At 36.6% G+C, this 26,627-nt stretch overlaps 1 protein-coding gene across 1 annotated transcript in view; it reads right to left on the bottom strand.

Moving 5' to 3' along the window:
• Positions 1 to 26,627, bottom strand: part of MUC19 (mucin 19, oligomeric) — a 172,981-nt gene that overhangs the window by 74,237 nt on the left and 72,117 nt on the right. Inside the window, exons 44-55 of the mRNA XM_032248461.1 lie at positions 23,260 to 23,298; positions 21,646 to 21,744; positions 19,384 to 19,482; positions 19,121 to 19,189; positions 18,122 to 18,199; positions 17,414 to 17,488; positions 16,584 to 16,649; positions 9,477 to 9,575; positions 7,813 to 7,914; positions 7,479 to 7,580; positions 7,013 to 7,108; positions 61 to 3,621 (exon numbers count right to left, since the gene is read on the bottom strand). Coding sequence (XP_032104352.1) covers positions 61 to 3,621; positions 7,013 to 7,108; positions 7,479 to 7,580; positions 7,813 to 7,914; positions 9,477 to 9,575; positions 16,584 to 16,649; positions 17,414 to 17,488; positions 18,122 to 18,199; positions 19,121 to 19,189; positions 19,384 to 19,482; positions 21,646 to 21,744; positions 23,260 to 23,298 — 4,485 coding nt within the window. The remainder of the gene's footprint in view (positions 1 to 60; positions 3,622 to 7,012; positions 7,109 to 7,478; positions 7,581 to 7,812; positions 7,915 to 9,476; positions 9,576 to 16,583; positions 16,650 to 17,413; positions 17,489 to 18,121; positions 18,200 to 19,120; positions 19,190 to 19,383; positions 19,483 to 21,645; positions 21,745 to 23,259; positions 23,299 to 26,627) is intronic.

Below are 26,627 nucleotides of genomic sequence, written 5' to 3'. Positions count from 1 at the left end.
CTGTCACTCTAGCTGATAGCCCAGTTGTCCCTGTCACTCCAGCTGAGAGTCTATTTGTACCTGTCACCCCAGCTGTTGGTCCAGTAGTCCCTGATCTTACATCTGATGGTTCAGTTGTCCCTGATTCTTTAACTAATGATCCAGTTGTTTCTGTTTCTCCAGATGACGTTCTAGTTGTTTGTGATAATCTAAGAGATTGTACAGTTGTCCCTGATACTGCAGCTGATGATCCAGTTGTCTGAGTCACTGCAGGTAATTTTCCAGGTGTCACTGTTACTTCTGCTGATGGACCAGAGGTTTCTGTCAATTCAGAAACTGTCTCTGTTGTCACTGATCCTGCAGCTGATTGTCCAGTTGTCTCTGTTCCTCCAACTGATGGACTAGTTGTACCCAGTCCTCCAGATGAAGTTCCAGCTGTCCATGATCCTATAACTAGTGGTCTGGTTGTTCCTGATCCAGTAACAGATGGTCCAGTTGTCCCTGTAGCTTCAGCTGATAATCCAGTTGTTACTGATCCTACAAGAGATTTTCTAGTTGTCAATGAGCCTTCAACAAAAAGTCCTGTTGTTACTACCACTCCAGCTGATTGTGCAGATGGTCCTGTGGTCCCTGATATTTCAGGTGATTGTCCAGTGGTCCCTGTTCCTCCAACTGATGATGTAGTTGTACTTAATCCTCCAGATGAAGTTTTTGCAGTTGTCTTTATTCCTGTAACAGATGATCCAGTTGTCTCTGATCCTACCACAGATGGTTTAGTGGATCCTGTCACTCCAGCCAATAGTTCAGTTGCTCCCGTCACTCTATGTGAGTCTCCAGATGTAACTGTCACTCTAGCTGATGGTGTAGTTGTCTTTCCTTCTACAATAGGTGGTTCAGTTGTTCCCAATCCATCAGCTGATGGTTCAGTAGTCTCTAAACGTACAGCAGATGGTCTAGTGGTCCCTAATCCTTTACTGGCTGGTCCTGTGGTTCCTGTCACTCCAACTGATGGTCTGGTTAACCCAGTCATTCTAGCTGATTGTCCAGATGTCACTGTCAATCCAACTGATGGTCCAGTTGTCTCTGCTTTTACAACAGGAGGGCCAGTTGTTCCTGATCCTACAACTGAAGGTCTAGCTGTCTCTAGTCCTACAGTAGATGATCCAGTTGTCACTAATCCTTCAACAAATAAACCTGTTGTTAGTGCCACTCCAGCTGATTGTGCATATGTCCCAGCCATTCCAGCTGATTGTCCAGATGTTGTCAACCCAGCAAATGATTCTGTTGAGCTTACAGCTGATTGCCCAGTTGTCTCTGTTTCTCCATCTGATAATCTTGTTGTACCTGATCCTCCAGCTAAAGTTCCAGTTGTCATTGTTCCTACAACAGATGGTCCAGTTGTCCCTGATTTGACAAAATATGGTGTCATTGTTGCTGTCACTACAGCTGGTACTCCAGTTGCCCCAGTATTTCTAGCTGTTTGTCCAGATGTCACTGTCACTCCAGCTGATAGTCTAGTTGTTCCTGATCCTTCATGTGATGGTCCAGTTGTTGCTGATTTTATTGAGGATGACTCAGTTGTCCCTGATCCTCCTGATGATGGCCTTGTCCCTGTCACCCCAGCTGATGATTCAGTTGTACCTGATTCACTAGGTAATGGTCTGGTTTCTCCTGATCCCACAACAGATGATACAGTTGCCCCTGATCCTTCAGTTGATGGTCCAGTTGTTTCTGTCACTCCAGCTGATGCTCCAACTGTCCCAGTCACTCTGGCTGATTGTCCAGATGTCACTGTCACTCTACCTGATAGTCTAGTGGTCTTTGATTCTAAAATAGGTGGTCTAGTTGTAGTGAATCCTTCAACAAATGATCCTGTTGTCACTGCAACTCCAGCTGATTTTTCAGATGTCATTGTTACTCCAGCTGATTTTAGAGATATCCCAGTCACTCCAACCAATTGTCCAGATGTTCCCATCAATCCAGAAAGTGATACAGTTGTTTCCAATCTTTTAATTGACTGTCTGGTTGTCCCTGTTTCTCCATGTGATGATCTTATTGTACTTGAACCTCCAGATACAGTTCCAGTTGTCCCTGATCCTATAACTAATGATCTAGTTGTTTCTGATCCAATAACAAATGGTACAGTTGAAACTAATCCTTCAGTTGATGGTCCGGTTGTTCTTGTCTCTCCTGCTGATGGTCCATTTGTCCCAGTCACTCTGGCTGATTGTCCAGATGTTACTGTAACTCCAACTGATGATTCAGTTGTCTCTGATTTTAAAAGAGATTGTCCAGGTGTAGCTGGTCCTTCAACCAATAGTCCTGTTGTCATTGCCACTCCAGGCGATTTTTCAGATGTTATTCTCACTCCAGCTGAATTTGAAGATTTCCCAGTCACTATAGTTGATTGTCCAGATTTTCCTGTCAATGCAAAAAGTGGTCCAGTTGTTTCTAGCCTTACAGTTGATTGTTCAGTTGTCCCTGTTCCTCCACCTGATGACCTTGTTGTACCTGAACCTCCAGATGAAGTTCCAGTTGCCCATGATCCTATAACTGATGGTCTAGTTGTTTCTGATCCAATGACAAACCGTCCAGTTGCCCCTGATCTTTCTGTTGATGGTATAGTTTTCTCTGTTATTTCAACTAGTGGTCTACTTGTACCTGATCCTGTAGCTGATGATTCATTTCTTCCTGATACTTCAGCTGATGTTCCAGTTACATCTGTCATTCTAGCTGATGGTATTGTTGTTCCTGATCCTTCACCTGATTGTCCAGTTGTCTCAGTTCCTCCAACTGATGGTCTTGTTGTACCTAATCTTCCAGTTGATGGTGCAGTTGTTGCTAATCCTGCAGATGTTGTTCCAGTTGTCCCTGATTCTACAACAGATGGTCCTGATTCTATGACAGATTTTCCAGTTGTCCCTGATCCTTTGCCTGACTGTCCAGTTGTTCCTGTCAGTAGAACAAATGGTCCATTTGTTCCTGATTCTTCAGCTGATGGTATAGTTGTTTCTGCCACTCCAGGTGATGGTTCAGTTGTTCTTGTCACTCTAGCTAATAATCTAGTTGTCCCTGATCCCACAACGGATGGTCCAGTTGTTCTTGACCCATCAGCTGATGGTTCAGTTGTCCCTGTTTCTCTAGCAGATGATTTACTTGTACCTAATCCTCCAGTAAAAGACCCAGTTGTCCCTTTTTCAGTAGCTGATAATCTAGTTGTTTTTGATCCTATAACCAATTTTCCACTTGTCCCTGAACCTTCAGCTAATGGTCCAGTTGTCACTGATTCTCTTGATGAAGGCTCAGTTGTCCTTGACCCTCCAGATAATGATCCAGTTGTTCTTAATTCTGAAATTAATGGTCTGGTTGTCCCTGATATTTCAGTTAATGATTCAGTTGTCCCTGACACTCCAACTGATGGTTCAGATGCTCCTGTGACTCCTGACAATTGTTCAGAAGTCCTTTTCACTGCAACTGATGTTCCAGTTGCTCCTGATGTTGCATCTGATGGCCTCACTGTCCCTGAAACTTCAGATGATAATTTACTTGTCCCTGTTATTTCAGATGATTGTCCATAATTCCCTATTACTGTAGCTGATGGTCCAGTTGTCTCTGTCTCCCAAGTTGATGATCTGGTTGCCCCTGTCACAAACAAATAGTACAAGTAGAATAATGTTAATAGCTGTTTTGGTCCTTAGTTAACTTTCAAGGCTCATGTTGCTTTATTTCTCTAGTATAGCTTTTATACATCTTCACTCCATAATCACCATATTATTTCATACTTTCCTTTTTGCTATGCTGTAACTTCTAAATATATATATATATATATATATATACACACACACACACACACACACACACACACACACAGTCTCACTCTGTTGCCCAGGCTGATCACAAACTCCTGGGTTCAAACAATCTTCCTGAGTACCTGGGACCATGGTGATCTTCACTGTGCCAGCTCTAGTGTAACTTCTTTCTGTTTGTTTATTTTCATAAAAATCATTTATCCACTATCTGTTGTGTGTCAAAGAAGTTGTCAGCAACTTGTATCACTTCATTTTACCATTAGAATAATTCTATTTGAGATTTGAGATTTGTAATAGTACCTTCTTCTTTTATGGAATAGACACTAAAGCACCTAGAAATTAAGTAGCTATTCTAAGGGAATGCCCTATAGGGCATTCTAGTGGGAAGAAAGAGAGAGATAGACATAAATAAAATCACCAACCAATAACCAAATTCACAAACAAGAAAAGCTTCAAAGCATTGGCATAAAATGAGTTGATATTGAGAAAATGAGATGTTCTATTTTAGATTGCCTGATTAGCAAAGGCTTCTCTGAGAATATCTTTATTTTGAAGTCTGATAACAAGCAGCCTGCTAGTGAAGCTCTAGGAAGAATGGCATTCCAGGCAGAGGTAACAGCCAGTACAAACATCATAAGGCTGATGGAGCTATGCTTGCTAGAAAAGCAGAGCTAGAAGTTAAATATGGCTGGATAATGGGAGATGAGCTGGGGAATATTATAAGGTAAGGCCAGATATGTAGGAGTAAGCAAAATGTAATGAATTAGGGGAGAAAAATTGAAGATTTTTCTAAATGCAAGGGGCTATAATTTTTAACAGGGGAGAAATAGTATAGAATTCATATGCATTTAAAATCCCTCTTTACACTCTGTAGAAAATATATGGCAAGGGGTGCATAATAGAAGTAAGAAGACCAATTCGAAGTTCAGATAATTTATGAGTGTCTTATGCTAAAATTGTGATAAAGGAGACTAAGAATAGTGGATAGGGGCAGGATGTGTATCAGAAGTAGCATTAACAGGACTTGTTTAAATATGGAAGGTAGAAGAAAAAGACAGCCATCAAGGATAATAATAATATTTTTACCTGAGTGAATTGGGTCAGTGATGGTACCATTTTCTAATATGGGGAAGACTCAGAGAACAGGTGTGACCATAAAGGGAAATCCAGTATCACCCAGAAGGCTCTAGTTCTGAAGATAATATAGCAAGAATACCCCTAAGGAACCAGATGAAGATGGAAACCTTGGATCTGCAGAGACATGCATCTGTAGAGTGGTGTGTCTGTGTGTGTATGGGTACATGTTTCCAGCAAAACTCCACTATTTGAGTGGAGCAGAAAACAGTCTACTACCTCCTGACAGCTCCAATCCTTCCATAAGGTTCCCTTCCATATGACCTGTGATTTTATCTCAGTGATGAGAATAAAACCTCTTCATCTTTTACCAGACTGGAAGCTACTATTGACTTATTGAATTATTTACCAAATATCCATCAAATATTTATCAAGTACCCAAACCAGGAACTGAGCTAGGCACTAGGAGCAAAACTAAAAACAAAATTAGGCAATATTACAATATTACAATATTTCTCTAGTTTTAACAGAAATCACCATGTTGGTGGTCTGTCTAGTAAAAGATGATTAGATGAAGAATCAACAATCTAGGCCCTGACTCAGCACATACTCATCCTGTGAATTTGGGGTAAACACATTGATTTTACATAGATAATATTTGAATAATTACTAATATATTATTGACTGCATAGGGTGTCTGTAAGATTCAAGTAAGTTAATATACGTGAAAACACTTTGCCCATTTTTATACTTTCTATACTTTTTTTCTGATGATCATTTTTACTTTTGTTAAAACAGATTAAGATAATTCATACATAAGTATATAAACATATGACTGCTTCATGTGTTTATATTATCAACAATATTGTATTAAATATAGCCAGTAGAAATGAAGATATAAGAATGGTTTTATCTACTAATATTTTATCCTACCCTTGTATTTTTCATGCAAGTTTTTTTGGCTATTTTCTGAGAAGTATTTAAATATAAATAAATAAATTGATTGGTAATCTATCTCTTTAGTCATTTGAAACAAGTATTATGAGACACAAACAATGTTTAGCAAGGGATCTGCAACACCTATTGCATAGTTTACATATTTCTTCAACAGGTCAGCTTTGAGCAAATGAATTATAGACAAGCCCTATTTGTAAACTGTAGAAAAGAAGACTAAAAAAACCCATGTGTAGAGGTTTTAGGAAGAAAATTGATTTCTGAATTTTTAAACAATTCAGAAGGCAGTGTTACTTATCAAATTGTTCTTAGAAATGGGGAAATCTATTCATCAAGGTTCTAGATCTCTGTTCAGTAAAGAACATATGGGAAAATATGCTAATACTTTAAACCACAAAAATTTCTAATACTGAAGATAGTGGTGTTTTGCAAAAGATTGCAAAAAAAAAAAAAAAAAGAATTCCAGTTTGAAATTTAAATATCCTTGCTGATGTAAGATAACCTTTTGATGCCCAACAGCATATTATATTATTTGAGACAGAGGAGAATTTATTGAACTCTTAAGTATTTGTATTATGGGAAAAATCAATTAATGATCTGCAAAAATAACTAACAGTATTTTGTAATTATTTTGAACTTTTAACCTATATTGAATTATGTTAGCTTGTTGTCTAAGTGATTTTGTGTGGAAAATGCAGAACTTAGACAAAGAAATTGTAACAAAATGAGTAAACACATCCTTAGAAGCCATTAACTCAAAAACAGCAATTATGGACCAACCATGGGATACAGTATCAGAAGATTACTATTGCTTTTTTTTTTTTTAACTTAACTCCACTATGGTTGTATCAAGTAACATTCCAGTGATTTCTAAATTGGTCTTGTGACAATATCTGATTAAAAAAGTGACACTAGTCTAGTTTAATAATGGAAAATATCTAAACTATCAGATCATTTTTATATCTGTGATTTCAGGTATTACACTAATTGATACCCCAATGGTACATAAACACTGAATAACAAAGCATGCAATGGCAATCTTTTTAATGAATTCACAGAATATTTAAATAACAGTGCTTTAAGTTTCATGCAGGAAAAATTTTCAACTGAATTAATACCCTACTGAATAAGCTTTTATAAACAGGTTTCCACACTTATTCCCATTTTTGTGACCTTTTATGCTTTGCTAGTCTCACCTGGTTTATTTGAAGAGCCCATGGTGGTACCACTGCTGGACCACCCAGATGTCATTTCACCTCCACTAGCTGCACCACCTGGTATTCCAGCCGTGCCTGTTGCAAAGGCAAAAATGGAAAGGACTCATTCACAGAATTCCTTAAGTGATGAGATAACCAATTCTCATTTAAATTAACTTCCAACTAAAAATTACAGAAATGTTCATTTTTCTGTATTGATAAAAATAATGATCCTTTCCACATTTAAAAAATGTACTTTGATGTACACTATTCATTATTTCCTTGGCTCCTCATCCCAAGCTCACAGAGTAGATCACTTTGACCCACATATTACAGATAAGAAAACACAGGTTACAGAGGTTAAGTGATTTACTTACTTAATAGCATGACACTGATTTTGAGGAACAGTATTACATGAACATCCTATATTGCCTCCTGCAAGTGCTGGGTCCCCCATTTTATCTACCTGGTTTGCTTCCAGAGATTGTCACTGCTGTGGCTGAGGCTGCATTCGTGTTTTCACTCACAGGGCTACTTGTAGTTGAGGCAACAGATACTGTTGGGGTTCCTGGTTATGAACGACAATGGTTCAGGCTCACTACTGTGAAAGTACTGGTCCCTATTCCGTGCTAATAGCACAGAACTGAGATTTCTAAAGTATAATGCATTAACGGCATCTTCCAGATGCTTTCCCTATGCTCTGACATTTAATGTCAGTTATAGCCCGACCAATAGTTCACATCACAACCTGCTGAGGAAGGCAGGGTTGAGAACTGCTAAGGAGTCATGTCCCGACTTGCCTGAGTTTCTAAGACTGGTGGTTCCAATGCCTGCTTCCTTGGGGGTGCTGCTACCTGGAACTCCAGGCGTTGCTCCAGGTGATACCACAGGTGCGCCTGACACTTTCAGAAAAAACAAACAGTTTAAGAAACTTGATTTTATTCAATCACTGTGACCTGAAACAATTCGGAAATCTCTTCCAGCATATTTATACTCATAATGTTTACTCAGTTTAGTGATATTAGGACTTCTTGCTCAGGAAGGGTGTACATGTTAATCTGATAAGGCACTATTATAACATCACAATCCTTATTTGCCTTTGACACTGAATTACCTACAGTTCTTTCTAAAATTACCTACAAGTTATCATTCCAGAGTAAATTATTCTCCCAACATCTTTTGCTATATTACTTACTTTTTGCTTTTTTCATGTGTTTAAACATTACTTTCTTCTAAAAATTCTAAGCTTTGTAAGTATAAGAGCATCTTCTGGTACAGAACACATTACTAAGCCCTCAGTAAATATTATCTAGCCAAAATAGAAGTGTTTGTGTTAGAGTAGGCAGAAAGCCAGAAATGAGCAGGCAAGGAGCCCTCAGGGAAAAAGTCCTGGAGACACTGTCCACTCATAGTCAGTGCTGCCCACTGACAGTCAGCAAAAAGACAACTGCTACACTGGCTACTTCTGGTCTTGCGATTGAGCTCCTCCTGCCTTGAAAGGGACCTGCCAGGCCCTAGCTGGAGAGAACCAGATTAGGGAATGTCCTCACTGACAAGCATGCACACTCCTCCAAAAAATTGTCCCGGAGTAGACTTTTGCTCATTATAATAGTAAAAAACACATCCCTGGGTGGAGATTTTAAATGCTAATGAGACATGCGATTTGTGTACTAGCATGTACAACCACAGAGCATGCGTGCCCAGAGACATCCTGAAACATGCGTGTAAATAACACCCCCCTCACGCCTCTTCATGAATAATCACCGAAGAGTCTCATAAAAGAGGTCCCCCAGCACTAGCTGCTGCTGGCTCATTCTGTCAAGCAGCCCACTCTGTCTCGTGTTTCAGGGTGTACTTCTGAAATAAATCCTGCTCCTACTATTTTTTTATCTGTACCAGCACAGTTTGCTTTCCATTACTTTCTAAGAATGCACTTTATCTTCCTTCAATAAACTCTTCTACTTAATCCTTGCTATGCATCTCTTGGCTCAATTATTTCTTCCAAGTTAGAAAAAAACTGAAGGTTCCCACAGTTTCTGGTAACATTTGCACTAATCTATTTACAACTACTAAATTCTTCATAATCTCTTTTGATAAATCAAATTTTGATATCAGAGCTCACACTTCTGCTAATTAAAAATAATTTTAGATATGAATGATACTTCAAATGTGACTTTACCTGAAGCTAAAGTGGTTGCTGCATCTGATCTTCCAGTTGCATCCAATTTGAAAAATTATGAGGCTCTGCCTATAGCTTGTTGCTATGCTGCAAATGCTTTTTGACAAAAGTTTATTATTAAACTTTTTATTTTTTATTAAACTTAGTTTCTTATTGCTAGAATTTTCCTCAGTCATTCTCTTGTAATTAACTTCTTTTTTAAAAACTCACTTGGACTTATGCTACTTATATATAAGACCTTTGTGTTTGACCATTGCTCTGACAACAATATATGCTTTGTCTTACCTGCTGTGTTTCCAGGGCCAGGGGCCCCAGTACCTGATGTTTCAGCTGTGCTTCCACTGCCTGCTCTGGTGGTGGCTTCCACAGGCCCTTCTGTTGGACCTGGTCAACATGCAAAGGCAGCTAGGATTACATGAATTTCCAAAGCTTCTAGGAAATTAAGGCAACTATTAAATACTCTCAGACATTACCATTATTTATCCTTTTGTCTGAGTATTTCAATAGCTTTGTTTCTGATTAATGCAATTGATTTGAATGAATAAGCTTTTGTGATTATTGAGCCATTTACTCAATATTAAATCCCAACTCACTGCCTGGCATCCCAGCCATTCTTCCTGCCAGTGTAGTCAATTCAACGGATATTCTGGTTGTTCCTGTTTTGTTTTGTTTTGTTTCATTTTGAAGCAGGAGGAGGAGGAAGAAGAAAAAGAGGAGGAGGAGGAGGAAGAGGAGGAGGCCGGGGCGATGAAAAGTAATATGATAATATTTTTTAAACTCAACTTGATTATTTATGATGTTTCTATGACTACTTTCACCACCCAAATTCATGTCTTCGTTCCTCCTACCTGAAACACTGCAATTGTTTCCTAACTTTACCCAATTAACAGGACAATATTCTTCATCACAAATATATTCTCTGCTCAACAATATTGAATGATAGTAATTCCTCAACATTAATGTGTGTAAGAATCATCTGGTGAGCCTATTAAAAATGAAAATTTCCTATCTCTCCCAGCAGAAATTCTAATTCTAACATTGAACAGGTTGGTCTTGTACTGCAATTAAATTCTTATATTCATTTTCAGTTTGCAGGGCATCCAGAGGATAAAAGAATAAGTTAATTTACGTAATGGAGAACAGCTAAATTTAGAATATCTAGAAAGGGATATAAGAACTTGATTAGTTTCAGGTTCATCATTTTGGACAGGAATAATTTCTAGGTGATATATCACAAAAGGAGACACATAACATCAAGTCCCCACTATCAGTGATGCTATGTTTGATCACTAGGTTTAAGTGGTGACAGCCAGAGCTCTCCAGTGTAAAGTATTTTTTGATTCTGCAGTTAGCAAATAATCTGGCATCAGACAAACATCCAGGTCCTACTCAACCTTTCACCTAATGTTTTCAGCATGTATTTTGCTCCTTGTCCCTTTAATTCAGGATTTCAAAACAATGATTTTTCCAATTGTGTCTTTGTTCAACATTTATTGGTTGGAATTTTTCTTCAAAAAGAGAGATTTCTCTAATCAACTGTAACTATTTCAATATCTTGATCCATAGTTTCTAATAAAAAATACTTGATAATTGATTAATTTTCCCTTTAATTACCAAACTTCAGAATAAGGACTTGATATGATAGTCACTGTGCTTCTTTTTATTAATCATCATTGGAGACATGTATATTTCAATATTATAAATGTGTGTCAATCAACTACAAATAATTATTTTTTCAGTGCTCAAAATTCTCCACATTTGGTCAACAGGAACTCATGTAGTTTAGTGCCCTTGTCATTTAAGCAGAGCTCCCTTACTCTTTGAATGCTTCTTCATTTTCTGACTCAAGAAGTCCTAAGCTCACCTTGAACTTTTCTTGCCCAAGACCTGGAATTAATCATTTCTCCAAGCAAGAGTGAACACAGAAATTTAGGAGCCCAAAGTGGGTGACAAAGGGTGCACACTACTGTTAGGGTACCAATGACTGCAGGCCATTTCAATGGCCAGAGTTAGAAGATATAAATAAATATATAGAAAATAAATGTATTATATTGGAAGATATATATTTATATATATAAATATATATAGATATATATATATATTTCCATATATTAGAAGTATATATCACATATTTATAATAAATTTGTAAATATTTCTAATATATACAAATACATATTTTCTACATATCATATATTCAGATTAATATAAATTACATATATATCACAAGTTTACATATATATTTCCAACTCAAATGGAACATTACAGAAATTTACTTAATTATTTCTTTTTTTTTGAGACAGGATCTCACTCCTCCCAAGCTGAAGCGCAGTAGTGCAATCACAGCTCACTGCAGCCTCAACTTCCTGGGCTCAGGTGATTCCCTCACTTCAACCTCCCAAGTCGCTGGGATACAGGCATGTACCACCATGTGTGGCTAATTTTTTGTATTTTTTTGTAGAGATGGGGGGGGGTCTTACAATGTTGCCCAGGCTGGTCTCAAGCTCCTGGGCTCAAGTAGTCTCCTGGCCTCAGCCTCTGAAAGTACTGGGATCACAGGTGTGAGGTGCAAGGTCCAGCCCTGATTTAACTATTTTCTCTCTTTTCTTTTAATTTGAAAATCTTGATTTCTAATAATATTCATATAACTACTAATTGTTTTATCCTGTGATATATAAAAAAATTTCAAGGTGAGAACACTAATGTAACTTCTAAGAAGAAAATTATTGAATCAAGTTTAAAATTTCCTAGCAATCTTTTTGCCATTTAAATACATGACACTAGCATATACAGTCTGATTACTGTGTTTTAAAGTCATGTGAAATAATTATTTTCTCCGTGTGATTATAATTTGATATTCAATGAGGTTCACTTGTTTCAGTTAGTTTTCAGTTTTAGGGTTTGCTTTTTCATTTTAATTTTGTTTTTAAAAATACATATAACATTTTCCTTTTTTGAAAGCCAAAACTGTATTTAAAAGAATACTCAGAGAACTCAAAATCCTGCTGTTCTGGTTTTTTCCTATAAGTAATGACTTTTACTAGTTTTCAGTTTATCTTCCATGTTTTTTGTATACACACTTGCATATGTGTGTATAATTCATATCCTTACAAAACATATATACATATATGTACACACACATACACATACACATACACATACACCCCTCTTTTTTCATAAACGTATAAAGGGTAGACACAATTCTGACTTTTTTTTTTTCCTTTACAATAAATTCTGAAAGTAACTAGATCAGTACATGGAGATCTTTCTCACTCTTCTGTTAGAATGACCTAGTGCTGTTTTTTGTCCTCCTTTATTCAATGTGTCTTTGATGAGTTGTTTCCAATCTTTCTATTAAGAAAACAATGCTGGTATAAAAAGCTTCTACATACATTATTTTGTACTTTGGTTGTCTGGCTTCAGGAGCACTAAAAGTGGGATTTCTGGGTCAAAGGATAAACGAGTCTGTAATTCTGTTAGATTTTGCCAAGTTCCCCTCCACGGGGCTGTAACATTTTGTGCTCCCACCAGCAATGTGGAGAGCACCACCTGTTTCTTTCCAGGCCTGCCAACAGGGCTGTTGTCAAACTTTTGGATTTCTGCCAATATAAAATGTGAGAAATGCTATCTCAGTGTAGTTTTGATTTCCATTTTTCTTGTGTGAAGTTGATCATTTTCTCAGAGGATTAAGAATCATTTATAGTTCTTTTTCTGTGTAATTCAATTCACATCTTCTATTATTCTAATTTATGATTTGCTCTATGTACTTTTTCCCTTTGTTGATTTTGCTGGTATCATTTTGTGCAATAAATCATAGCCATGAATATGATTCTATACTGAGACTTGTGAGTCCTTCTAGCAAAACTTGAAGGCGTTTTGGGCACACTGATATAGGTTGCCTTTCCATTTGGTCAAAAATGCTTTTGTGTCACTAAGGAGAGTTTTAAAGTTTTCCTCACGTAAGTTTTATCTTGTTAGGATTATTCCAAGGTAATTTACCTTGTTTGTTGTTTATATAAATTGGACTTCTCTCTTCAAATATATACTTTAATTTATTATTTATATTTATGAAGACTGTTAATTTTTACAGATTAATCTTGTGTCTTGGTACCTTATTAAATTCTCTTACTGCTTATAATTTTTCCATTGATTCTCTAGAGTTCTGCAGGTACACTTTCCTATCATCTGTAAATGGAAAGAGTTCAATATTTTCTATTTCAAATTCTATGCTTTCGATTACTATCTAATCCAATTTATTAATAACACCAGAAACTGTTAAATAATAATATGATTGAATGTCTTCTTACCTTGTTCCTAAAGTTAGTGAAATAGGTTTAGAAATTCCTTATTAAGATGCTACATGTGTGGCTGAGGTATATATACTTTCTTGTTTTTTGTTAGTTAGTTTGTTTGTTTGTTTTCTGAGTTGAAGTCTCACTCTGTTGCACAGGCTGGAGTAAGTGTAGTGGCATGATCTTGGCTCTCTGCAACCTTCACCTCCCAGATTCAAGTGATTCTCCTGCCTCAGCCTCCAAGCAGCTGGGATTACAGGCACCCACCACCACACCTAGCTAATTTTTGTATTTTTAGTAGAAATGGGGTTTCACCATGTTGACCAGGGTGGTCTCGAACTCTTGATCTCAGGTGATCCTCTTGCCTCTGCCTCCTAAAGTGCTGGGATTACCAAGCATGAGCCACCGCACCTGGCCCTGTTTTAAGGAAGTATTCATTCATTCCTACTATTTTGAGTGGTCTGTTTTTCCCCATCAGAAATGATTATTTAATGTTTATCAAATACCTTTTTAGCTTCTGTGGGTTGTTTTGTTTCCCTTAGATCTATTATTAATATTATAAATTACATTAAAAGATTCCTTAATTTTGGTTTTAATAAAAATAATTAAATGTTAGTTTCTTCCTGAATGCTTTTTTTTTTGTAAACTTAAGCTTCTTGTACTTAGCTCATGAGATTTAAATAATTCTCTGTACAACTTACTGTTTTCTGAGTAAAACAAATCCAATTGTTTTTCAAAATACTTTGCATAATTGACGGTTCAGGATTAATTCTTCCAGATATATGGTAGGTTCTTTCACTACATAGATTTAGGGGTTTTTTTTCCTAAACTAAGAAAATTTTTGCCTTATTTATAATTTTAAATATTAGTTCTCTTTCATTGCTTTTTCTTCTCCAGAAATGGCAATAATGTATATTTTGGATATTTTTGCCTGTTTCCTAAAACTATAACCTTCTCTAGCCCATTATATCTTTTTTTTTAAAGTGTCTGCAATATTTCAGGGATAGGGAACATCTTTTCAGTTCTGTCCTCTAATATCCTTGCTGTATTTTCAGTTTTATTTATTCTTAGTGGAGCACCTTGCTATTTGGTCTTCTTTTGAGATGATTTTTCTTTTTCTTCAATTTTTCTCCTGGGTTTTCACCAATTCCAATTTAACATCTTCCTGCTGTTTATCTATTTCCACTCTTAATTTTTAATCTGTAATTTTTATGTCTCTTTGTAGCTGCAGTTGTTTCCTTAGTTATTTTATGTTACCTTTTTATATTCTTTGGCTTCATGACTAGATGTTTAGAATTTGCTTGCTGTTGCTGCAAAGTTTTTGAAAATGTATACAAAGGAATAGCTGTGTCTCAATATTGGAATTTCATTTTTTTCTTCATTATTACTATTTTTTTCATTGTTTTGTGGGCCAGTAATAGCAGGAGATTCTATGCAGGGGGCAGCAGAGAGGCTTCAGGCTGGCTTCCCAGATTTCTCAGATAAAGGGCTCCCTCTTATGTTCTTACAGTGAGGGAGCTTCTTTTATAAGTGGCACTTTTTCCCTGTCTGTCTTCTGATGCTTTCATTAATATTCTGTTTTATTGAGACTCTTATTTTTACATATTTTGTTTTTCCTTTGACACCCAGGATCCAAGGGTTCCTCTCCCTTCCAAAGACTTCCATGCATTTTCCGATACTCTTTCAACTCCACTCATGCGGGATCTCTGACCTGCCAGGTTCTAGATTTTCTGTCAGTATTTTCCACTCAAGTTGGGGGATCTTCCTTTTGAGGCTCCACTCCAGTTGATTGAAACACTAGAATAATGGTATTCTACCACTATTAGGACCTCGCTATACTTCTCTATTTTCTTTGATGCCCTTACCTAAATCTCAGCCCCACTGTTAGCCTCAGAGCCATCGTTCCCAGTTTTTGGAGTCTTGCTCTTCTCTGTCTCCTCTAAACACCATAGATGTGGGCTCTGTTTTGATGTTTACAATTTGAAGAAATCGTAGACTCTAATTTAGGCAGCCACTGTTTTCCTGTTTTTTCCCCCATTGATTTCCTGAGCTTAAATGCTATTACATTCTACTAGTGTCAGTGCAAATTAAGGATAACGTTGATACTATGACTAATTAAATTACATTCTGCTTTTGATAAAAGGATTTTTGATGTGTTTGAATATTTAACCAGGTCATTAGAGGTATATTATCTAGGAAATTAGGTTAAGAAAGGTTCTTCACAGATTTAGCTATGAAAAACTTACTCACCTGCTTCATTTCCAGAGATGAATTTAGGATGAACTATGTGTAATAAATCGTGCTCTCAAGTCCTCCTACTTGAAGACTGTTATCATTTATATTGAGAACATGTATATGGTCAGTAGTATCTGCTTGGGTATATATTATAAAAGAGTGAGATATCTCTCTGATTTTGCACTGTCTTAACAGACTACCTCTCGTGTATCACATTCTGTTTTAATGCTTATTCAATAATAAACCTGTATTTAATTCTCTACTACCTTTTTTCAGAGGGTTTCTGGGTTTGAAGAATATATATTTTTTTAATTCTACTTCCCCAAAACCTGAATGATAACTGCTTTTTATTCCCTTGTAGTTGAATAGATCCTTAAAATTTCACTCAGCTTCCCTATATTTTCAGTTTTTGTTCAAGTTGGGGCATATAGACATAGCTCAGAGTACAGTGATTATAATATATTCTTTTCAAAATAGAATAATTCTGTTGTTTTAACCAAATTAGTCACTTTACTAGATTTGCCTCGCAAGTCTTATTCGAACATGTGCCATAGAACAATTCCTCCACTTTGATTATCTTTTGCCTTGGATGGTTTTGCTTTTGTATTATAAATATTAATTTCTTTTCTTCAGAAATGAAGTTACATGAGAACAAATACCTGCTCTACTCCTCTTTTATGTTGTATCACCCAGGATGATGTTGTACACACAACAAATTTTTTTGATTTTTTTCTGATCTTCTGCAGTTTTGACATTACACAAATAATGATTATTATATTCCCCAGGGAACCTTGTGTCTGACAAAATTTTAAGTAAAAGAATTACACTTCGACTGCCTGGATTCATTCTGATTATGCTCTTTCCATACCTGATGCTCCAGAAGTGTTTTCACCAGCAGCTCCAGTGGTGGCTACATTTCTCCCTTCAGTTGTTCCTAGTTGAAAAGAGCAACAAGTGCTCAGTCTGCATCAGAGTTTTCAAAATCACGAAATAAAAATACAGGATACCTAGTTAAATATGAATCCCAGACAAACAATAAACACTGTGTTTCAATTATTGCATGGGACAAACTCACCAAAAAAACAATTGTTCCTGATTTGTGTGAAATTCTAATGTAATTGGTATCCTGTATTTTCTCTGGCGACCTTAGTCTACATAAATGCTTATGATGAAATACTCTTTGAACAAATTTCAGGGCTTCTTTAGAGGGGTAAGGGGTCATAGGACTTAAACTATCCATGATCATTTGTTGTAAATTATGTCCCTTCTAAATTCATTTAAACTTATAAGAATTTGAGTTTCAAACCAAGTTTGTGATGCACCACCACTAAAGTGACCAGGTGAACCGGGGGTTGGCCTGGTGAGTTTCCCAGGTGGGTTGGAACCAGTGAAAGATGTTCTAGTTGTGATTTCACTGTCAGATCCAGCAGTAGTTCCAACAGACTGTCCTGTTAACACCTGACAAACACAGTATTGGGAGAGTATATACATTTTTATGACAACCTAGTGCTGTAGTATTTTTAAAGGAAAAATTTAGAGACAACATAAATTAAAACTTCTCTTAAAAATGTTAATCACTTATATACCATTCTATCTTTTCTTGGATGGCATTTATACTAGGTAAAATTTGCCGAGTTCTGATGAAACACTATCTTTTTCACCAAAAGCCATGGCCTTGGAATGACGTCCTCTACTCACCTGACGTGCCTTCAGATGGTGTCACTTCACTGCTTGTGGCTCTAGTTTTTTCACCCACTGAGGGTCCAGTAGTTCCTTTCAAAATAAACAATAAATATGTATCATGATCTTTGATTTAGCAGAACAGAGGGTGCTACTCTCTGCTTCCAAAATATCTTTTGTTTACACTTCTTCATTTCCAGAAATGGTTCACCCTTTCTACAAATTGATGATAGTAATCTTACACAATTGTTGGAATCCCTGAGAGTGCTTATTTACTTCTTTCTTGTAAATAAGCTTGTTTATTATTTATTTAATATTCAGATATTTGAGCCTAGTGGTTCTCAATCCAGGTTACATATGGGACCCATGAGGCTTTTAAAAATACTTAATGCTTGGTCCCTTCTTCCAGGGATACATGTTCAATTAGTCTGTGAAGGGTTCTTCAATGTGTATTTTCAAACATTTCTCTAGTTGATTCTAATTTGTAGTTAGGATTGCAAACCATGATCCAAGCCCCACTCCAGACTCACAGGCTCAGAAGTTCCAGAATAGGAACTTCTGTCTGAATCTATATGGCTGATTACTACCTGCAATACCGGTGGTCAGTAACTGGGCTTCTTAACTCCAGTTCTCATTCTTTACAATGCTGCTACATAGAGGAAATGTGGGCAGATCCACACTCTCCATTCTACTCCTGCACACTCACTGATTTTTCCTTTTACTTACCTGCTTTGCTGCTTTCAGAGGTTGTGGCTGAGGCTCCAGGGCTGGCAGTGGTAGAGCCTGTAGAAACTCCTGTGCTTCCTGAAACCAAGACAGGGAGAGGTATGCATGTTATTACTTCTGTTACTATGACTACTTGGAAGTTTCCAGAAAAAGGAAGTGAAAGAAACTATCCCTCCAACTCTCCTCAGCCTTGCATTCTAATACTAGTTCTACCCTGAGTTTACAGAGCATCACTTAGTGTGGGAGTCATGGCTGGGAGCTTCTGAGATATTAGGTCCAGCCTGGTCCATCTTACCAGAAACTGGAGCTGCAGTGCCTGCTTTTCCGGGGGTACTACCACCTCCGACTGCAGGGGTTGCTCCAGATGATATCGCAGTTGTGCCTAATTTTTTTATCATGGAAAAAAAAATAATGGCTGCTTAAGAAAGTTAAACCCTTACGAAAGTCACCTGAAATACACATTTTTTTCCTTTAAAAAATGAATCTATCTCATAAATATCATGATCATTTATTGTTCAAGGTAAATCAGATAAATCAGGAAACTCTGATATTGTACTGATTTCAATAAAGGAGTGTTTCTTAGTAAAATATAGTAATCATGCAGATAATTCACTGTTCAACATTGAATAGTTCAACACTGAATTATCTAGACTCTTACTAGAATTGCCCTACGCTCCAGCATGTACCTTTTATTTGCTTAATTAACTCCTAACTTTCTTAGTCTTTATCATCTACATGTGTAGGAATATTTATTCCTTCCTCTCCAAAGTGAAGTGGATTGAGAACAAATATATGGCCCTATTCTTTTCCTGTATTCCACAGAGCATCTATCACAGTATTAGGTATACAGCACATACTTGTCGGAATGATCTGAGCTTCAGGACACACAGCCTTACATAATGTTTGGATTCCCCAAGAACCCTTGTTTCTGACTAAATTTTGAGCAGAAAGCTCACGTGTCTACAGGACAGCGTCATGATGGTTTTACTCCTGTAGTACCTGTTCTCCCAGATGTATTTTCACCAGCAGCTCCAGTGGTGGCTGCATCCATTCCTCCAGTTGTTCCTACTTGGAAGAATAATGGTACTTAATGTATATGGATAGTTATGAAAAAATTCTTTCAAGATATTCATAGTTTCATGTCATTTTCCTAAAATATTGTCCTTGGTTATCTCTATCTAATCTCATTATCATATTCTGGGGTCTTGGCAAATCTTGTGTTGGACCCCAATTACAGCCCCCTAAAAGAGTCTTTGTCTTACCTGCTGGGTTCCCAGGGCTGGTGGCCCCAGTGCCTGATGCTCCAGGTGTGCTTTCCCTGCCTGCTCCTGTGGTTGCACCAATGGATTCTCCAGTCGTACCTGACAAACACAGTGGCAGTGATTTCAACATATGGTGATTCTGAACGAAAAGACTAGGCGATTCAAGTCAATTTTAAAGCTTCCTGAGCAGCATACATATTTTGATCATCTACCCATTTAGCAGGTGCTAAAGCATGTGTCCTGACTTGCCTGATTTTCCTGGGCTTGTAGCTCCTATGCTTGGTTCCCTGGGTATGATGCCCTCCTCTCATTGTTGGGGCAGGAGGGCCACTGGTTACTTTTGATAAAAAACAGTATTTTTAAAAAATGCCCCAGCCAGGTGCAGTGGCCCGTGCCTGTAATCCCGGTATTTTGAGAAGCCATGGTGGGTGGATCACCTGAGGTCAGGAGTTCAAGACCAGCCTGGCCAACATGGCAAAACCGCATCTCTACTAAAAATACAAAAATTAGCCAGGTGTGGTGGCACATGCCTGTAGTGCCAGCTACTCAAGAGGCTGAAGCAGGAGAATCACTTGAACCCGGGAGGTAGAGGTTGTGTGAGCCAAGGTTGCACCACTGCACTCTAGCCTGGGCAACAAGAGCGAAACTCCGTCTCAAAAAAAAAAAAAAAAGGCCCTACGCAAACCAACTCATTTACTCTTTTAAAATTCCTCTGAAACAAGTCATATTATTATTCCTATTTATTAGATGTGATTAAATGACTTGTTCCAGGTCACTCAGTTGATTGACAGCAGATCCAGGAGTCAAAATTCAAGCAGTCTAGCTACAGTTAATATTCTAATCTGTGCTTCTTGAACAATCCATTGCAAAAGATCAATTTTGTAAAATTTGCAATCTGTCCTAGATGGATACTTTGAAAAAGGCCATAAAAATAGAGAAATTATGCCTGGCACAGTGGCTCACACCTGTAATCCCAGCACTTTGGGAGGCTGAGGCAGGCGGATTGCCTGAGCTCAGGAGTTGGCAATCAGCCTGGGCATCATAGTGAAATCCCATCTCTACTAAAACAATACAAAAAATTAGCTGGGTGTGGCAGCAAGCACCTACAGTCTCAGCTACTCAGGAGGCTGAGGCAAGAGAATTTCTTCAACCTGGGAGTCAGAGGTTGCAGCTGAGATCTGGTGAGCTGAGATCACACCAGTACACTCCAGCCTGGGCGACAGAGCAAGACTCCATTTAAAAAAAAGAAAATAGGCCGGGTGCGGTGGCTCAAGCCTGTAATCCCAGCACTTTGGGAGGCCGAGGCGGGTGGATCACGAGGTCAAGAGATCGAGACCATCCTGGTCAACATGGTGAAACCCTGTCTCTACTAAAAATACAAAAAATCAGCAGGGCATGGTGGCGCGTGCCTGTAATCCCAGCTACTCAGGAGGCTGAGGCAGGAGAATTGCCTGAACCCAGGAGGCGGAGGTTGCGGTGAGCCGAGATCGCGCCATTGCACTCCAGCCTGGGTAACAAGAGCGAAAACTGCGTCACAAAAAAAAAAAAAAAAAAGAAAATAGAGAAATGAAATTTTTAAAAGTAAAACCATACCAAACACTAGTCTTTATTTAATAGACATAAAAATCATCCTGTAAAATTGCTATGTTTTTAAGTGCTTAGTCTCTGTTTCAGTTCTTATTACCTCAAAAACCAGTAACAATCTGGCTACTACCCATCTGTCAACCAAACTTTGAGTAGCCCTGCTCAAAATCTTTATACATGCTGCCTCATAACCAAAAGAGATAGCTGACTGACTTATTGTTATTACCCAAGTAATTTTGATGCAGGTTTTAAGAAATGTAAATTAAATGGTTATCACGCTAAAATTTAAGTTTACTGATCTAATTGGAATGAACCAGTTTCTTAATTTGTGCTATTGTGCATTGATTATATCCTTTAAACCATTATTTTTTATGTAAACTATATCTTATTGCAAAAAGTGTTCAAGTTGTAACTTTCAAATCAAGAAAGTTGCTAAGGGAAATAAATGTAGAAAAAAATAAAATTAGGCCATGGATTAGTTAGCAAGTACATAAAGAGAAAGAGTTCCATGTATACACTAAAGAAATGGCTTTTAATCCATTTATGTATGTGAAGGAGTTTGTTCAACAAGACTCAGCTAAGCACCTAATTTTAGGAAATGTTACTCAGGACAGTATTTTTCAAAATAAATTAGTTGCTTAGTTGAGGCTGGTATACTTTGTTCTGAACTGAATTTACCTGCCATGCCCGCAGCGTGAGTGATGGTGGGGCTCACTATTCGTGTTGTGCCTGCATTCCCAGATGTTGAGATGATGGGAAATGGAGTTTCAGTAATGCCTGAAAAAAACATAAACTTCTCATCCAAAGCCTACTAGGACTTTGTTACCAAGGGGTGAGTTAACTGTTTAATCAATTTTATCATAGAAAATAGTCTCAATAAAACCAGTGACTTTCTGCCTAGAGTCCCTTAAGAATTTGTTTTCATATCACAGCCTTTTTTTCTTTTTTACAAATATAGCTTTCTGTATCTTAAACTGAGTCACCCTAGGCCTTCATACATTTGTCTAAATAACTATTTTAAAATAAGAAGAACCTACAGCCACTATGGAGAACAGTTTGGAGGTCCCTCAAAAAACTAAAAATTGAGCTACCATATGATCCAGCAATCCCACTGCTGAGTATATACCCTAAAGAAAGAAAATGAGTGTATCAAAGAGATATTTGCATTCCTATATTCGCCACAGCACTGTTTACAATAGTTAAGATCTGGAAGCAACCTAAGTGTCCATCAGCAAATGAATGGATAAAGAATATATGAAATGGAGTACTATTCAGTCATAACAAAAGAATAAGATACAGTCATTTGCAACAACATAGATAGAATGGGAGATCATTATGTTAAGTGAAATAAGCCAGGCACAGAAAGACAAACCTCACATGTTCTTACTTTGTAAGATCTTAAAAAATCAAATTCATTTAACTCATGAACATAGAATGTAGAAAGATGGTCACCAGAGCTAGGTAGGGTAGTGAGGGGTGGGGAAAAGGTAGGGATGGTTAATGGGTACAAAAACATTTAAAAGAATGAATAAGGTCTACTATTTGATAGCACGATAGGGTGACTATAGCCAATAATAATTGCATATTTTAGAATAACTTAAAGAATGTAATTGGATTATTTAGACCACAAAGGGTAAATGCTTGAAGGGATGGATATCACATTCTCCATCATGTGCTTATTTCATATTGCATGGCTATATCAACATATCTCATGTATGCCACATATACTATGTACATCTACTATGTACCCTCATGTTAAAAAATAATTTTTAAAATTAAAAAAATAAAATAAACAGATCCTTTGCTGTAATCACTGTTGCCTGGGGCTGATAATAACCATAAAGAAACACTATTATGAAATAATTAATTGCTACTTTCAGCCTTAAAACAGCAAAGAGAGTAACATATATTATTAGATGTGCACATGTTTAAACTTGAAACACCTAAGAGCATAACAGATGTTATTAGATGTATAACCCATGTTCTTTAAAAAAATTTTATGATATTTGCTACTGTGGTATATCCTATATTAATAATTAATGATAAAGAAGAAAATCAAAAGAGAAACCATGTTTCTATAGCCAGTCGATATAAACTGACCCAAAATAAATTCAATGTTTTTTAAGAAAAATTTAAAACCAGTGGTAAAAGCCTAGTAAACTACTTGTCTGAAATATTTTTGCTAAGGCCAAACTGTCCTATAAATGCTTTCTTAAAAACTCAAAGTTACCAATAATTTATACTATTGGATATTTTTATTTAACATATAAAACCAGGAATTAATATACTGACCTGCAGTAAAAGGTTTGGTGAGAGGACCTAGAGTCGTTCCTGAAAAGGAAAACAGAAATGATGTGAATTTTCCAACCTCAAGAAAAAAATACTAGAGAGATTGTTCTGCTGTTATATAGTTTTCAATGTAGGGCAATTTGTAATATATTGTGTTTAGAGTTAAAAATAAATTTGTATTTCATTTTTAATATAGTAACATACATGATGTACTTTCCAATGAATATGTGTGTGTGTGTGTACACACACATATACATATGCTGAATTCTACTAAATACAAAGTAAATGGAATGTATATCAAGAAGGGCAATAAGTTCTCTGTTAAGCAAAGGCTTATTTTGCAGTTTATGGTTTCTTCAACTTTTCTCAGCTTCTGGTTGTCTGCATCTTGGATATTTTTCTATTGAGTGGCATTTAGACTATAAGGGTTTGGAGGGAAAAGGAGAATTTTTTTTTAAGATTTATGTTTATTATTTGACATAGCAGGTTGTGAAAATAAATTTGAATTTACTCTAAACAGCTGTTGTGGAGTATCAGTGAACTCCTGAAGGAAGAGGCCATATTTTAACTTTGTATTCCCAACACCTGCCCATTGCCAGGGATATGATTAAAGCTCATCAAATGTTTATTGAGGACCTGTGCACTTAAAAATAAACCTTTATTAATTCAGGGTTTTCATAAATAATAAATAGTCAGATATTTTCTCTATTTCAGTGTTAATTTTCATTGAAAATCCATAGGAATCCATTGCTTACTTTATGTAAATAATACCACTTTGCAATTTTATAGTGTTTTAGAACTTCAAAAAAAGGTGAGAAACAAACTTCTCACACAATCTATTTGATCCTCGCTCCTCATCCAGCCATACTGGCCTTTCTGTCTTTTCTACCTGCTGTTTGCAGTCGTCTCTACTTGGAACACGATTCTTTCCCGCTCTTCTCCTAGTTGAGCTTTCATTGGTTAATTCTCAACTCAATCACCTTTTCTTCAGTCTCTTCTGAGTTCCTTCACTGGATTAAATCCCCTCCCTCTCATCCCATGCCCTTTTAAGTACTCCATAGCTCTTGTGTTGATGTAAGTTTCCATTTGTTTTTGTAATTACTTAATTAATAACCATATTCCTGACTAGGCCCTAGGCTTTATAGAGGCAGAAACCATATCTATTTTAATTCACTTTAGTATCTCCAAGGCCTGTAAAGTGCCTAGCACATAATAAGAGCTTGATACTTGTCCATAGAATGAATAAATGAATGAATGAGTAAATGAATGGAGTCAAAATATTTTACCTAGTTTTTATATAAAGAATGGAGCTCAGAAAAGTTGAGTGATTTGTTCAAGATCACTGATGGTTAGTGATAAAACTAGGACTCAAATGTAAGTCACCAAGTAACTAGGACTGTGACCCATGCTGCTTTTTATGTTAGTCTTCCTATATACATAACACACACCTCTTGCAGTTTTCTTAATTACCCATTCATCTTGTTAACGGAAATATTAAAAATTAGACTAGAAGATGTAGAATACAATATGAAGTAAATAATAAAATATCTGTCTACTCAAATTACACAATGGATATTTAAATAAGTATGATAAGTAGTTTGAGAGAAAGTTTTTGTCACAGTTCTCAAGAGCTGACAAGGTTTAGTTGAGAAGAATTTTCAAAATTGGTTTCAGAGACTCTACCAACTGTACAATTCGGATCTTGATATCTTTTTTCACTAATGAGCACAATAGTTGCACATTTGAATTAAAATCACTTGCTGATCTAAGGATAGCATAGAAAGACTGTTCTGCCATGATCCACAGAGACTATCAAGATTAGAATGATGTGGAAGAATAGATAGACCCAGATTCGTCCAAAGATTTTGGTGCAGATTCCATTTCCCAGCATTGATTTAACCTTATAGAATTCCAGTGATCCAATCTGAGCACTTTCAAATTGAAGACAATTACATTTAATTAAAAGCAGCATTATCATATGAAATTAAATCTCCAAATTTTGCACATCTAAATAAATATGCTCTAATCAACAATGGATTCAAGAACATGGCTGCACACCATAGGTGGTCGTGCACTGATCATCACTATTTTTACCATATGCACAAGCGAACTTTTTTATAGGCCTTTCCTTATAATTAATGTTGCTGAGATGGCAATATGCTCATGTGCATCTTGAGGACCGATCTTTAATCAGGGTCATAGAGTTATCTAAGCTAGGCACAGATTGGAGTACATTCCAGTCAGGCTACTATGATATAGCTCCCACGAATGAACTGCAGAAGATGTAAGTCTGAAATTATCGATACAGCAATAAAAGTAGGGATAAGCCTTTACTAATAGGAAACATGAGAACCCACTTTTCTTCTGGGTATAATTATCCACCTGATGGGAGACAGCATTCCAATTTTCATCAATTTTGACATCCATACCATAGTTTCAGCTGATTTTTCCATCACTTGCAAATGAACATACATGCTGGAAGTACTTGATACTGTCAATTACAATGCATCAGCTTCTTTGTGGACAAGACATAAAGAGTAATAGGAGGAGCTGCCTCTACCAAAACACTAAAAGCTCTACATGCCTACATGGTAGTATGATATTCCACCCTAAAAGCTTTTCCAAGTGGCTTTGTCCATTTGTGTTTCACCTTTCTATAAACTTAATATAAAGTCTTTCAATTAATTTTCTAGATACCACGAAGTTTTTAAATTACTTCCAAGAATCATTTTTATTTTTACAAGGAAAAAATATTTTGGCATTTTTTCAATGAATTTTATTTTACTTAAAATATATGTCTGAGAGATATGCTGAAGGAGTATCTATAATATTTCCCCTTATAAACAACAAATTCAGTACTACAGAGTCTATAGCTTTTGTAAAATATCTTATTCTGAAAAAAATTAAAAATTCATAAAAGTAGCTTTAATTCAGAAGTGGTATGTTTCTGATTAGTAACTGAAAAGGTATTAAACTCCCAAACTAAAATATAAACTAATTCACCTAATTATTATTTATAAAATTAACTAATAATAGAGTTGCCTTTACAGAATAACTGCTATGTATTACACTAAGCTGCACTATCACATTTACTATTTTCTCAAATCTTTCCATGTAGAGATTATTATTAGTTCCCACTTCACAGATGACAACACCAAATCTCAGGGTGTTGAGGGACTTAAAACAGGGTCAAACTTTCAGGGGAAGGATTCAAATTCTTATTTTTCTAATTCCACATTCCACTATACTCATCTATCTCCCTTTTCCTGATGAAAACATGTTTTTCTACAATTGATGCTAAATTCCATTTGACCCAGCAATCCTATTACTGGGTATATATCCAAAGGATTAGAAATCATTCTATTATAAGG

This window comes from Sapajus apella, unplaced genomic scaffold (assembly GCF_009761245.1).
Source record: "Sapajus apella isolate SASKATOON/1434 unplaced genomic scaffold, GSC_monkey_1.0 scaffold66, whole genome shotgun sequence".
Classification (NCBI taxonomy): Eukaryota; Metazoa; Chordata; class Mammalia; order Primates; family Cebidae; genus Sapajus; species Sapajus apella.
The sequence above is the reverse complement of the archived record's forward strand: the minus strand, read 5'-3'. Positions and strand labels throughout refer to the sequence as shown.